General features: G+C 60.9%; 1 protein-coding gene across 4 annotated transcripts in view; it reads left to right on the top strand.

Annotated features, from left to right (window-relative positions):
* Positions 1-544: 544 nt before the first annotated feature.
* Positions 545-12,591, top strand: part of LOC141126650 (ecto-ADP-ribosyltransferase 5-like) — a 51,716-nt gene continuing 39,669 nt past the window's right edge. The window contains exons 1-2 of one of the 4 annotated variants that reach the window (XM_073612591.1): positions 545-700; positions 1,121-1,250. In XM_073612591.1, coding sequence (XP_073468692.1) covers positions 1,237-1,250 — 14 coding nt within the window. In that variant the 5' untranslated portion in view covers positions 545-700; positions 1,121-1,236. Of the gene's footprint in view, positions 811-1,120; positions 1,251-12,591 lie in introns of all 4 variants that reach the window. The other 3 variants (XM_073612594.1, XM_073612593.1, XM_073612592.1) reach the window with 3 other exon arrangements.

The following is a 12,591-nucleotide window of genomic DNA, read 5'->3' as shown; positions in this document are numbered from 1 at the left end:
CCTGGGGGACGGGGGAAGAGCGATGGGACACTCCTCCAGCAGTGGAAGGATTAATCCTGGGGGGGGGGGGCAAAGTGATGTGTGACACTGCCAGTGGTGGAAGGGTTAATCCTGGGGGGGGGGTCCAGAGCAATGTGACACTCCTCCAGCAGTGGTAGGGTTAATCCTGGGGGGGCAGAGCGATGTCTGACACTTCTCCAGCAGTGGAAGGGTTAATCCTGGGGGGACAGAGCGATGTGTGACACTCCTCCAGCAGTGAAAGGGTTAATCCTGGGGGGGAAGGGCAATGTGTGACACTCCACCAGCAATGGAAGGGTTAATCCGGGGGGGGGGGGCAGAGCGATGGGACACTCCTCCAGCAGTGGAAGGATCAATCCTGGGGGGGGCAATGTGTGACTCTCCACCAACAATGGAAGGGTTAATCTTGGGGGGGGCAGAGTGATGTGTGACACTGCCAGTGGTGGAAGGGTTAATCCTGGGGGGGGGGGGTCCAGAGCAATGTGACACTCCTCCAGCAGTGGAAGGGTTAATCCTGGGGGAGGCAGAGTGATGTGTGACACTCCTCTAGCAGTGGAAGGGTTAATCGGCGTGTCGTAGTCGGAGGTTTTGCTGACACTTCCCTCTGATTGGCTCCTCTTCTCTCTCATACAGGAAGAAGAAACTTTAACTCAGAAAACTGTGTGACACTCCTCCAGCAGTGGTAGGGTTAATCCTAGGGGGGGCAGAGCGATGTCTGACACTTCTCCAGCAGTGGAAGGGTTAATGCTGGGGGGGCAGAGCGATGTCTGACACTTCTCCAGCAGTGGAAAGGTTAATCCTGGGGGGGCAGAGCGATGTGTGACACTCCTTCAGCAGTGGAAGGGTTAATCCTGGGGGGGGGGGCAGAGCAATGTGTGACACTCCACCAGCAATGGAAGGGTGAATCCGGGGGGGGGGGGGGGGGCAGAGCGATGTGACACTCCTCTAGCAGTGGTAGGGTTAATCCTGGGGAAGGGTTAATCCTGGGGGAGGCAGAGCGATGTGTGACACTCCTCCAGCAGTGGAAGGGTTAATCGGCGTGTCGTAGTCGAAGGTTTTGCTGACACTTCCCTCTGATTGGATCCTCTTCTCTCTCATACAGGAAGAAGAAACTTTAACTCAGAAAACTTTTTAACTGATCCGCACTGGGACCCCCCTCCCCCTGCACCGCCATCCCCAGGGAGAACGAGGCGTGGTGGGCCGCACAGCTGACACTCGATGCCTGCGTGTCGGTGAGTCCGAGAGTGGGTGACACCATACACATTGTATACATTATGTGAATGTGAGTTAGGGACCTTAGAGTGTAAGCTCCTGGAGGGCAGAGACCAATGTGAATGTACAATGTATATGTAAAAGCGCTGCGTAAATTGACAGCGCTATATAAGTACCCTAAATAATAATAATATACAGAGCTCAGCACACAGGACTGGGATAGTAAGTGTACAAACTCTCCGCACATCTGTACACGGCACACCCTGCCAGACACCACACCACATTCCACAACCAGTTCTACACATTACATCTACTGTACTATCTGGAGAGGATCCAACTTCTCCACCCAATGTGCTAATCTGTGTCCTGGGAACAGCCAATGTGTGTTCCGAGAGCGAGCAAGCCAACCTGTGTCCCGAGAGCCATCAAGCCAGCCTGTGTCCCGAGAGCGAGCAAGCTAGCCTTTGTCCCGAGAACGAGCAAGCCAGCCTGTGTCCCGAGAGCCATCAAGCCAGCCTGTGTCCCGAGAGCGAGCAAGCCAGCCTTTGTCCCAAGAACGAGCAAGCCAGCCTGTGTCCCGAGAACGAGCAAGCCAGCTTGTGTCCCCAGAGCCAGCAAGCTAGCCTGTGTCCCGAGAGCCAGCAAGCTAGCCTGTGTCCCGAGAGCCAGCCAGCCAGCCTGTGTCCCGAGAGCCAGCCAGCCAGCCTGTGTCCCGAGAGCCAGCAAGCTAGCCTGTGTCCCGAGAGCCAGCAAGCTAGTCTGTGTCCCGAGAGCCAGCAAGTTAGCCTGTTCCCCGAGAGCCAGCAAGCCAGACAGCCTGTGTCCCGAGAGCCAGGAAGCCACCCAGACTGTGTCCTGAGGACCAGCAAGCCAGCCTGTGTCCCAAGAGCCAGCAAGCCAGCCTGTGTCCCGAGAGCCAGCAAGCCAGCCTGTGTCCCGAGAGCTAGCAAGCCAGTCTTTGTCCTGAGAGCCAGCAAGCCAACCAGACTGTGTCCTGAGGGCCAGCCAGCCTGTGTCCCGAGAGCCAGCAAGCCAGCCTGTGTCCCGAGAGCGAGCAAGCCAGCCTTTGTCCCAAGAACGAGCAAGCCAGCCTGTGTCCCGAGAACGAGCAAGCCAGCTTGTGTCCCGAGAGCCAGCAAGCTAGCCTGTGTCACGAGAGCCAGCAAGCTAGCCTGTGTCCCGAGAGCCAGCCAGCCATCCTGTGTCCCAAGAGCCAGCAAGCCAGCCTGTGTCCCGAGAGCCAGCAAGCCAGCCTGTGTCCCGAGAGCCAGCAAGCTAGCCTGTGTCCCGAGAGCCAGCAAGCTAGCCTGTGTCCCGAGAGCCAGCAAGTTAGCCTGTTCCCCGAGAGCCAGCAAGCCAGAGAGCCTGTGTCCCGAGAGCCAGGAAGCCACCCAGACTGTGTCCTGAGGACCAGCCAGCCTGTGTCCCGAGAGCCAGCAAGCTAGCCTGTGTCATGAGAGCGAGCAAGCCAGCCAGCCTGTGTCCCGAGAGCCAGCAAACCAACCAGCCTGTGTCCCGAGAGTGAGCAAGCCAGCCTGTGTCCCGAGAGCCAGCAAGCCAGCCTGTGTCCCGAGAGCGAGCAAGCCAGCCTTTGTCCCGAGAACAAGCAAGCCAGCCTGTGTCCAAGAACGAGCAAGCCAGCCTGTGTCCTTAGAGCGAGCAAACCAACCTTTTTTCCCGAGAGCCAGCAAGCTATCCTGTGTCCCGAGAGCTAGCAAGCCAGCCTGTGTCCCGAGAGCCAGCAAGCCAGCCTGTGTCCCGAGAGCCAGCAAGCCAGCCTGTGTCCCGAGAGCCAGCAAGCCAGCCTGTGTCCCGAGAGCTAGCAAGCCAGTCTTTGTTCTGAGAGCCAGCAAGCCAACCAGACTGTGTCCTGAGGGCCAGCCAGCCTGTGTCCCGAGAGCCAGCAAGCCAGCCTGTGTCCCGAGAGCGAGCAAGCCAGCCTTTGTCCCAAGAACAAGCAAGCCAGCCTGTGTCCCGAGAACAAGCAAGCCAGCTTGTGTCCCGAGAGCCAGCAAGTTAGCCTGTGTCCCGAGAGCCAGCAAGCTAGCCTGTGTCCCGAGAGCCAGCAAGCCAGCCTGTGTCCCGAGAGCGAGCAAGCCAGCCTTTGCCCCGAGAGCGAGCAAGCCAGCCTGTGTCCCGAGAGCCAGCCAGCCAGCCTGTGTCCCGAGAGCCAGCCAGCCAGCCTGTGTCCCGAGAGCGAGCAAGCCAGCCTTTGTCCCGAGAACGAGCAAGCCAGCCTGTGTCCCAAGAATGAGCAAGCCAGCCTGTGTCCCGAGAGTCAGCAAGCCAGCCTGTGTCCTTAGAGCGAGCAAGCCAGCCTTTGTCCCGAGAGCGAGCAAGCCAGCCTTTGTCCCAAGAACAAGCAAGCCAGCCTGTGTCCCGAGAACAAGCAAGCCAGCTTGTGTCCCGAGAGCCAGCAAGCTAGCCTGTGTCCCTAGAGCCAGCAAGCTAGCCTGTGTCCCGAGAGCCAGCAAGCCAGCCTGTGTCCCAAGAACGAGCAAGCCAGCCTGTGTCCCGAGAGTCAGCAAGCCAGCCTGTGTCCTTAGAGCGAGCAAGCCAGCCTTTGTCCCGAGAGCCAGCAAGCTATTCTGTGTCCCGAGAGCTAGCAAGCCAGCCTGTGTCCCGAGAGCCAGCAAGCCAGCCTGTGTCCCGAGAGCCAACAAGCCAGCCTGTGTCCCGAGAGCCAGAAAGCCAACCAGACTGTGTCCCGAGAGCCAGCAAGCCAGCCTGTGTCCCGAGAGCCAGCAAGCCAGGCTGTGTCCCGAGAGCTAGCAAGCCAGTCTTTGTCCCAAGAACGAGCAAGCCAGCTTGTGTCCCAAGAGCCAGCAAGCTAGCCTGTGTCCCGAGAGCCAGCAAGCTAGCCTGTGTCCCGAGAGCCAGCCAGCCATCCTGTGTCCCGAGAGCCAGCAAGCCAGCCTGTGTCCCGAGAGCCAGCAAGCCAGCCTGTGTCCCGAGAGCCAGCAAGCCAGCCTGTGTCCCGAGAGCCAGCAAGCCAGCCTGTGTCCCGAGAGCCAGCAAGCCAGCCTGTGTCCCGAGAGCCAGCAAGCCAGCCTGTGTCCCAAGAGCTAGCAAGCCAGTCTTTGTCCTGAGAGCCAGCAAGCCAACCAGACTGTGTCCTGAGGGCCAGCCAGCCTGTGTCCCGAGAGCCAGCAAGCCAGCCTGTGTCCCGAGAGCGAGCAAGCCAGCCTGTGTCCCGAGAGCCAACAAGCCAGCCTGTGTCCCGAGAGCCAGCAAACCAGCCTGTGTCCCGAGAGCCAGCCTGTGTCCCGAGAGCTAGCAAGCCAGTCTTTGTCCTGAGAGCCAGAAAGCCAACCAGACTGTGTCCTGAGGGGCCAGCCAGCCTGTGTCCCGAGAGCCAGCAAGCCAGCCTGTGTCCCGAGAGCGAGCAAGCCAGCCTTTGATCCAAGAACGAGCAAGCCAGCTTGTGTCCCGAGAGCCAGCAAGCTAGCCTGTGTCCCGAGAGCCAGCAAGCTAGCCTGTGTCCCAAGAGCCAGCAAGCTAGCCTGTGTCCCGAGAGCCAGCCAGCCATCCTGTGTCCCAAGAGCCAGCAAGCCAGCCTGTGTCCCGAGAGCGAGCAAGCCAGCCTTTGATCCAAGAACGAGCAAGCCAGCTTGTGTCCCGAGAGCCAGCAAGCTAGCCTGTGTCCCTAGAGCCAGCAAGCTAGCCTGTGTCCTGAGAGCCAGCAAGCCAGCCTGTGTCCCAAGAACGAGCAAGCCAGCCTGTGTCCCGAGAGTCAACAAGCCAGCCTGTGTCCTTAGAGCGAGCAAGCCAGCCTTTGTCCCGAGAGCCAGCAAGCTATTCTGTGTCCCGAGAGCTAGCAAGCCAGCCTGTGTCCCGAGAGCCAACAAGCCAGCCTGTGTCCCGAGAGCCAGAAAGCCAACCAGACTGTGTCCCGAGAGCCAGCAAGCCAGCCTGTGTCCCGAGAGCCAACAAGCCAGCCTGTGTCCCGAGAGCCAGAAAGCCAACCAGACTGTGTCCCGAGAGCCAGCAAGCCAGCCTGTGTCCCGAGAGCCAACAAGCCAGCCTGTGTCCCGAGAGCTAGCAAGCCAGTCTTTGTCCCAAGAACGAGCAAGCCAGCTTGTGTCCCGAGAGCCAGCAAGCTAGCCTGTGTCCCGAGAGCCAGCAAGCTAGCCTGTGTCCCGAGAGCCAGCCAGCCATCCTGTGTCCCGAGAGCCAGCAAGCCAGCCTGTGTCCCGAGAGCCAGCAAGCCAGCCTGTGTCCCGAGAGCCAGCAAGCCAGCCTGTGTCCCGAGAGCCAGCAAGCCAGCCTGTGTCCCAAGAGCTAGCAAGCCAGTCTTTGTCCTGAGAGCCAGCAAGCCAACCAGACTGTGTCCTGAGGGCCAGCCAGCCTGTGTCCCGAGAGCCAGCAAGCCAGCCTGTGTCCCGAGAGCGAGCAAGCCAGCCTGTGTCCCGAGAGCCAACAAACCAGCCTGTGTCCCGAGAGCCAGCAAGCCAGCCTGTGTCCCGAGAGCTAGCAAGCCAGTCTTTGTCCTGAGAGCCAGAAAGCCAACCAGACTGTGTCCTGAGGGCCAGCCAGCCTGTGTCCCGAGAGCCAGCAAGCCAGCCTGTGTCCTGAGAGCGAGCAAGCCAGCCTTTGTCCCAAGAACGAGCAAGCCAGCTTGTGTCCCGAGAGCCAGCAAGCTAGCCTGTGTCCCGAGAGCCAGCAAGCTAGCCTGTGTCCCGAGAGCCAGCCAGCCATCCTGTGTCCCGAGAGCCAGCAAGCCAGCCTGTGTCCCGAGAGCCAGCAAGCCAGCCTGTGTCCCGAGAGCCAGCAAGCTAGCCTGTGTCCCGAGAGCCAGCAAGCTAGCCTGTGTCCCGAGAGCCAGGAAGCTAGCCTGTGTCATGAGAGCGAGCAAGCCAGCCAGCCTGTGTCCCGAGAGCAAGCAAGCCAGCCAGCCTGTGTCCCGAGAGCCAGCAAACCAACCAGCCTGTGTCCCGAGAGCCAGCAAGCCAGCCTGTGTCCCGAGAGCCAGCAAGCCAGCCTGTGTCCCGAGAGCTAGCAAGCCAGTCTTTGTCCTGAGAGCCAGCAAGCCAACCAGACTGTGTCCTGAGGGCCAGCCAGCCTGTGTCCCGAGAGCCAGCAAGCCAGCCTATGTCCCGAGAGCGAGCAAGCCAGCCTTTGTCCCAAGAACAAGCAAGCCAGCCTGTGTCCCGAGAACAAGCAAGCCAGCTTGTGTCCCGAGAGCCAGCAAGCTAGCCTGTGTCCCGAGAGCCAGCAAGCTAGCCTGTTTCCCGAGAGCCAGCAAGCTAGCCTGTGTCCCGAGAGCCAGCAAGCCAGCCTGTGTCCCGAGCAAGCCAGCCTTTGCCCCGAGAGCCAGCCAGCCAGCCTGTGTCCCGAGAGCCAGCCAGCCAGCCTGTGTCCCGAGAGCCAGCCAGCCAGCCTGTGTCCCGAGAGCCAGCCAGCCTGTGTCCCGGGAGCGAGCAAGCCAGCCTTTGTCCCGAGAACGAGCAAGCCAGCTTGTGTCCCAAGAACGAGCAAGCTAGCCTGTGTCCCGAGAGTCAGCAAGCCAGCCTGTGTCCTTAGAGCGAGCAAACCAGCCTTTGTCCAGAGAGCCGGCAAGCTATTCTGTGTCCAGAGAGCTAGCAAGCCAGCCTGTGTCCCGAGAGCTAGCAAGCCAGCCTGTGTCCCGAGAGCCAGCAAGCCAGCCTGTGTCCCGAGAGCCAGCAAGCCAGCCTGTGTCCCGAGAGCCAGCAAGCCAGCCTGTGTCCCGAGAGCCAGCAAGCCAGCCTGTGTCCCGAGAGCCAGCAAGCCAGCCTGTGTCCCGAGAGCTAGCAAACCAGTCTTTGTCCTGAGAGCCAGCAAGCCAACCAGACTGTGTCCTGAGGGCCAGCCAGCCTGTGTCCCGAGAGCCAGCAAGCTAGCCTGCGTCCTGAGAGCGAGCAAGCCAGCCAGCCTGTGTCCCGAGATCCAGCAAGCCAACCAGCCTGTGTCCCGAGAGTGGGCAAGCCAGCCTTTGTCCCGAGAACAAGCAAGCCAGCCTGTGTCCCGAGAGCCAGCAAGCCAGCCTTTGTCCCAAGAACGAGCAAGCCAGCCTGTGTCCCGAGAACAAGCAAACCAGCCTGTGTCCCAAGAGCGAGCAAGCCAGCCTGTGTCCCGAGAGCGAGCAAGCCAGCCTGTGTCCCGAGAGCGAGCAAGCCAGCCTTTGTCCCGAGAGCGAGCAAGCCAGCCTGTGTCCCGAGAGCCAGCCAGCCTGTGTCCTTAGAGCCAGCAAGCCAGCCTGTGTCCCGAGAGCGAGCAAGCCAGCTTGTGTCCCAAGAGCGAGCAAGCCAGCCTGTGTCCTGAGAGCCAGCCAGCCATCCTGTGTCCCGAGAGCCAGCAAGCTAGCCTGTGTCCCGAGAGCCAGCAAGCTAGCCTGTGTCCCGAGAGCCAGCAAGCTAGCCTGTGTCCCGAGAGCCAGCAAGCTAGCCTGTGTCCCGAGAGCCAGCAAGCTAGCCTGTTCCCCGAGAGCCAGCAAGCCAGCCAGCCTGTGTCTCGAGAGCCAGCAAGCCAGCCTGTGTCCCAAGAGCCAGCAAGCCAGCCTGTGTCCCAAGAGCCAGCAAGCCAGCCTGTGTCCCGAGAGCTAGCAAGCCAGTCTTTGTCCTGAGAGCCAGCAAGCCAACCAGACTGTGTCCTGAGGGCCAGCCAGCCTGTGTCTCGAGAGCCAGCAAACTAGCCTGTGTCCTGAGAGCGAGCAAGCCAGCCAGCCAGCCAGCCTGTGTCCCGAGATCCAGCAAGCCAACCAGCTTGTGTCCCAAGAGCCAGCAAGCCAGCCTGTGTCCCGAGAGCCAGCAAGCCAGCCTGTGTCCCGAGAGCGAGCAAGCCAGCCTTTGTCCCGAGAACAAGCAAGCCAGCCTGTGACCCGAGAACGAGCAAGCCAGCCTGTGTCCCGAGAGCCAGCAAGCCAGCCTGTGTCCTTAGAGCGAGCAAGACAGCCTTTGTCCCGAGAGCCAGCAAGCTATGCTGTGTCCCGAGAGCCAGCAAGCTATCCTGTGTCCCGAGAGCTAGCAACCAGCCTGTGTCCCGAGAGCCAGCAAGCCAACCAGCCTGTGTCCTGAGAGCCAGCAAGCCAACCAGCCTATGTCCCGAGACCCAGCAAGCCAACCAGCCTATGTCCCAAGAGCCAGCAAGCCAACCAGCCTGTTTCCTGAGAGCCAGCAAGCCAAACAGCCTATGTCCCGAGAGCCAGCAAGCCAACCAGCCTGTGTCCCAAGAGCCAGCAAGCCAGCCTGTGATCTGAGAGCCAGCAAGCCAGCCTGTGTCCCGAGAGCGAGCAAGCCAGCCTTTGTCCCGAGAAGAGCAAGCCAGCCTGTGTCCCGAGAACGAGCAAGCCAGCCTGTGTCCCGAGAGTCAGCAAGCCAGCCTGTGTCCTTAGAGCGAGCAAGCCAGCCTTTGTCCCGAGAGCCAGCAAGCTATCCTGTGTCCCGAGAGCTAGCAAGCCAGCCTGTGTCCCGAGAGCCAGCAAGCCAGCCTGTGTCCCAAGAGCCAGCAAGCCAGCCTGTGTCCCGAGAGCTAGCAAGCCAGTCTTTGTCCTGAGAGCCAGCAAGCCAACCAGATTGTGTCCTGAGGGCCAGCCAGCCTGTGTCCCGAGAGCCAGCCAACCAGATTGTGTCCTGAGGGCCAGCCAGCCTGTGTCCCGAGAGCCAGCAAACTAGCCTGTGTCCCGAGAGCGAACAAGCCAGCCAGCCAGCCTGTGTCCCGAGATCCAGCAAGCCAACCAGCCTGTGTCCCAAGAGCCAGCAAGCCAGCCTGTGTCCCGAGAGCCAGCAAGCCAGCCTGTGTCCCGAGAACGAGCAAGCCAGCCTGTGTCCCGAGAGCCAGCAAGCCAGCCTGTGTCCTTAGAGCGAGCAAGACAGCCTTTGTCCCGAGAGCCAGCAAGCTATGCTTTGTCCCGAGAGCCAGCAAGCTATCCTGTGTCCCGAGAGCTAGCAACCAGCCTGTGTCCCGAAAGCCAGCAAGCCAACCAGCCTGTGTCCTGGGAGCCAGCAAGCCAACCAGCCTATGTCCCGAGAGCCAGCAAGCCAACCAGCCTGTGTCCTAAGAACCAGCAAGCCAACCAGCCTGTGTCCTGAGAGCCAGCAAGCCTACCAGCCTATGTCCCAAGAGCCAGCAAGCCAACCAGCCTGTGTCCTGAGAGCCAGCAAGCCAGCCTGTGTCCTTAGAGCGAGCAAGCCAGCCTTTGTCCCAAGAGCCAGCAAGCTATCCTGTGTCCAGAGAGCTGGCAAGCCAGCCTGTGTCCCGAGAGCCAGCAAGCCAGCCTGTGTCCCGAGAGCGAGCAAGCCAGCCTGTGTCCCGAGAGCGAGCAAGCCAGCCTGTGTCCCGAGAGCGAGCAAGCCAGCCTGTGTCCCGAGTGCCAGCCAGCCAGCCTGTGTCCTGAGAGCCAGCAAGCCAGCCTGTGTCCCGAGAGCGAGCAAGCCAGCCTGTGTCCCAAGAGTGAGCAAGCCAGTCTGTGTCCCGAGAACGAGCAAGCCAGCCTGTGTCCCAAGAGCGAGCAAGCCAGCCTGTGTCCTGAGAGCCAGCCAGCCATTCTGTGTCCTTAGAGCGAGCAAGACAGCCTTTGTCCCGAGAGCCAGCAGGCTATGCTGTGTTTCGAGAGCCAGCAAGCTATCCTGTGTCCCGAGAGCTAGCAACCAGCCTGTGTCCCGAGAGCCAGCAAGCCAACCAGCCTGTGTCCTGAGAGCCAGCAAGCCAACCAGCCTATGTCCCGAGAGCCAGCAAGCCAACCAGCCTGTGTCCCGAGAACCAGCAAGCCAACCAGCCTGTATCCTGAGAGCCAGCAAGCCAACCAGCCTATGTCCCAAGAGCCAGCAAGCCAACCAGCCTATGTCCCAAGAGCCAGCAAGCCAACCAGCCTGTGTCCTGAGAGCCAGCAAGCCAACCAGCCTATGTCCCGAGAGCCAGCAAGCCAACCAGCCTGTGTCCCAAGAACCAGCAAGCCAACCAGCGTGTGTCCTGAGAGCCAGCAAGCCAACCAGCCTGTGTCCTGAGAGCCAGCAAGCCAACCAGCCTGTGTCCCAAGAGCCAGCAAGCCAGCCTGTGTCCAGAGAGCCAGCAAGCCAGCCTGTGTCCCAAGAGCCAGCAAGCCAGCCTGTGTCCCAAGAGCCAGCAAGCCAGCCTGTGTCCTTGGAGCGAGCAAGCCAGCCTTTGTCCCGAGAGCCAGCAAGCTATCCTGTGTCCCGAGAGCCAGCAAGCCAGCCTGTGTCCCGAGAGCGAGGAAGCCAGCCTTTGTCCCGAGAGCGAGCAAGCCAGCCTGTGTCCCGAGAGCCAGCCAGCCATTCTGTGTCCTTATAGCAAGCAAGACAGCCTTTGTCACCGAGAGCCAGCAAGCTATCCTGTGTCCCGAGAGCTAGCAACCAGCCTGTGTCCCAAGAGCCAGCAGGCTAGCCTGTGTCCCGAGAGCCAGCAAGCCAACCAGCCTGTGTCCTGAGAGCCAGCAAGCCAACCAGCCTGTGTCCCAAGAGCCAGCAAGCCAGCCTGTGTCCCGAGAGCCAGCAAGCCAGCCTGTGTCCCAAGAGTGAGCAAGCCAGTCTGTGTCCCGAGAACGAGCAAGCCAGCCTGTGTCCCAAGAGCGAGCAAGCCAGCCTGTGTCCCGAGAGCCAGCCAGCCATTCTGTGTCCTTAGAGCGAGCAAGACAGCCTGTGTTTCGAGAGCCAGCAACCTAGCCTGTGTCCTGAGAGCCAGCAAGCTAGCCTGTGTCCCGAGAGCCAGCAAGTTAGCCTGTTCCCCAAGAGCCAGCAAGCCAGCCAGCCTGTGTCCCGAGAGCCAGCAAGCCACCCAGACTGTGTCCCAAGAGCCAGCAAGCCAGCCTGTGTCCCGAGAGCCAGCAAGCCAGCCTGTGTCCCGAGTGCGAGCAAGCCAGCCTTAGTACTGAGAACAAGCAAGCCAGCCTTTGTCCCGAGAACGAGCAAGCCAGCCTGTGTCCCGAAAGCCAGCAAGCCAGCCTGTGTCCTTAGAGCAAGCAAGACAGCCTTTGTCCCGAGAGCCAGCAAGCTATGCTGTGTCCCGAGAGCCAGCAAGCTATCCTGTGTCCCGAGAGCTAGCAACCAGCCTGTGTCCCGAGAGCCAGCAAGCCAACCAGCCTGTGTCCTAAGAGCCAGCAAGCCAACCAGCCTATGTCCCGAGAGCCAGCAAGCCAACCAGCCTGTGTCCCGAGAGCCAGCAAGCCAACCAGCCTGTGTCCCGAGAGCCAGCACGCCAACCAGCCTGTGTCCCGAGAGCCAGCAAGCCAACCAGCCTGTGTCCCGAGAGCCAGCAAGCCAACCAGCCTGTGTCCCGAGAGCCAGCAAGCCAACCAGCCTGTGTCCTGAGAGCCAGCAAGCCAGCCTGTGTCTCGAGAGCCAGCAAGCCAGCCTGTGTCCCAAGAGCCAGCAAGCCAGTCTTTGTCCTGAGAGCCAGCAAGCCAGTCTTTGTCCTGAGAGCCAGCAAGCCAGCCTGTGTCCCGAGAGCCAGCAAGCCAGCCTGTGTCCTTAGAGCGAGCAAGCCAGCCTTTTTCCCAAGAGCCAGCATGCTATCCTGTGTCCCAAGAGCTAGCAAGCCAGCCTGTGTCCCAAGAGCCAGCAAGCCAGCCTGTGTCCTGAGAGCCAGCAAGCCAGCGTGTGTCCTGAGAGCCAGCAAGCCAGCCTATGTCCCGAGAGCCAGCAAGCCAGCCTGTGTCCCGAGAGCTAGCAAGCCAGTCTTTGTCCTGAGGGCCAGTAAGCCAACCAGACTGTGTCCTGAGGGCCAGCCAGCCTGTGTCCCGAGAGCCAGCAAGCTAGCCTGTGTCCCGAAAGCGAGCAAGCCAGCCAGCCTGTGTCCCGAGATCCAGCAAGCCAACCAGCCTGTGTCCCAAGAGCCAGCAAGCCAGCCTGTGTCCCGAGAGCGAGCAAGCTAGCCTGTGTCCCGAGAGCGAGCAAGCCAGCCAGCCTGTGTCCCGAGATCCAGCAAGCCAACCAGCCTGTGTACCAAGAGCCAGCAAGCCAGCCTGTGTCCTGAGAGCCAGCAAGCCAGCCTGTGTCCCGAGAGCGAGCAAGCCAGCCTTTGTCCCGAGAACAAGCAAGCCAGCCTGTGTCCCGAGATCCAGCAAGCCAACCAGCCTTTGTCCAAAGAGCCAGCAAGCCAGCCTGTGTCCCGAGAGCGAGCAAGCTAGCCTGTGTCCCGAGAGCGATCAAGCCAGCCAGCCTGTGTCCTGAGATCCAGCAAGCCAACCAGCCTGTGTCCCAATAGCCAGCAAGCCAGCCTGTGTCCTGAGAGCCAGCAAGCCAGCCTGTGTCCTGAGAGCGAGCAAGCCAGCCTTTGTCCCGAGAACAAGCAAGCCAGCCTGTGTCCCGAGAGCCAGCAAGCCAGCCTGTGTCCTTAGAGCCAGCAAGACAGCCTTTGTCCCGAGAGCCAGCAAGCTATCCTGTGTCC

This window comes from Aquarana catesbeiana, linkage group LG02 (assembly GCF_042186555.1).
Source record: "Aquarana catesbeiana isolate 2022-GZ linkage group LG02, ASM4218655v1, whole genome shotgun sequence".
In the NCBI taxonomy this organism is placed as follows: Eukaryota; Metazoa; Chordata; class Amphibia; order Anura; family Ranidae; genus Aquarana; species Aquarana catesbeiana.
Note: the sequence above shows the minus strand (reverse complement) of the source record. Positions and strands in the feature narration are given on the sequence as shown.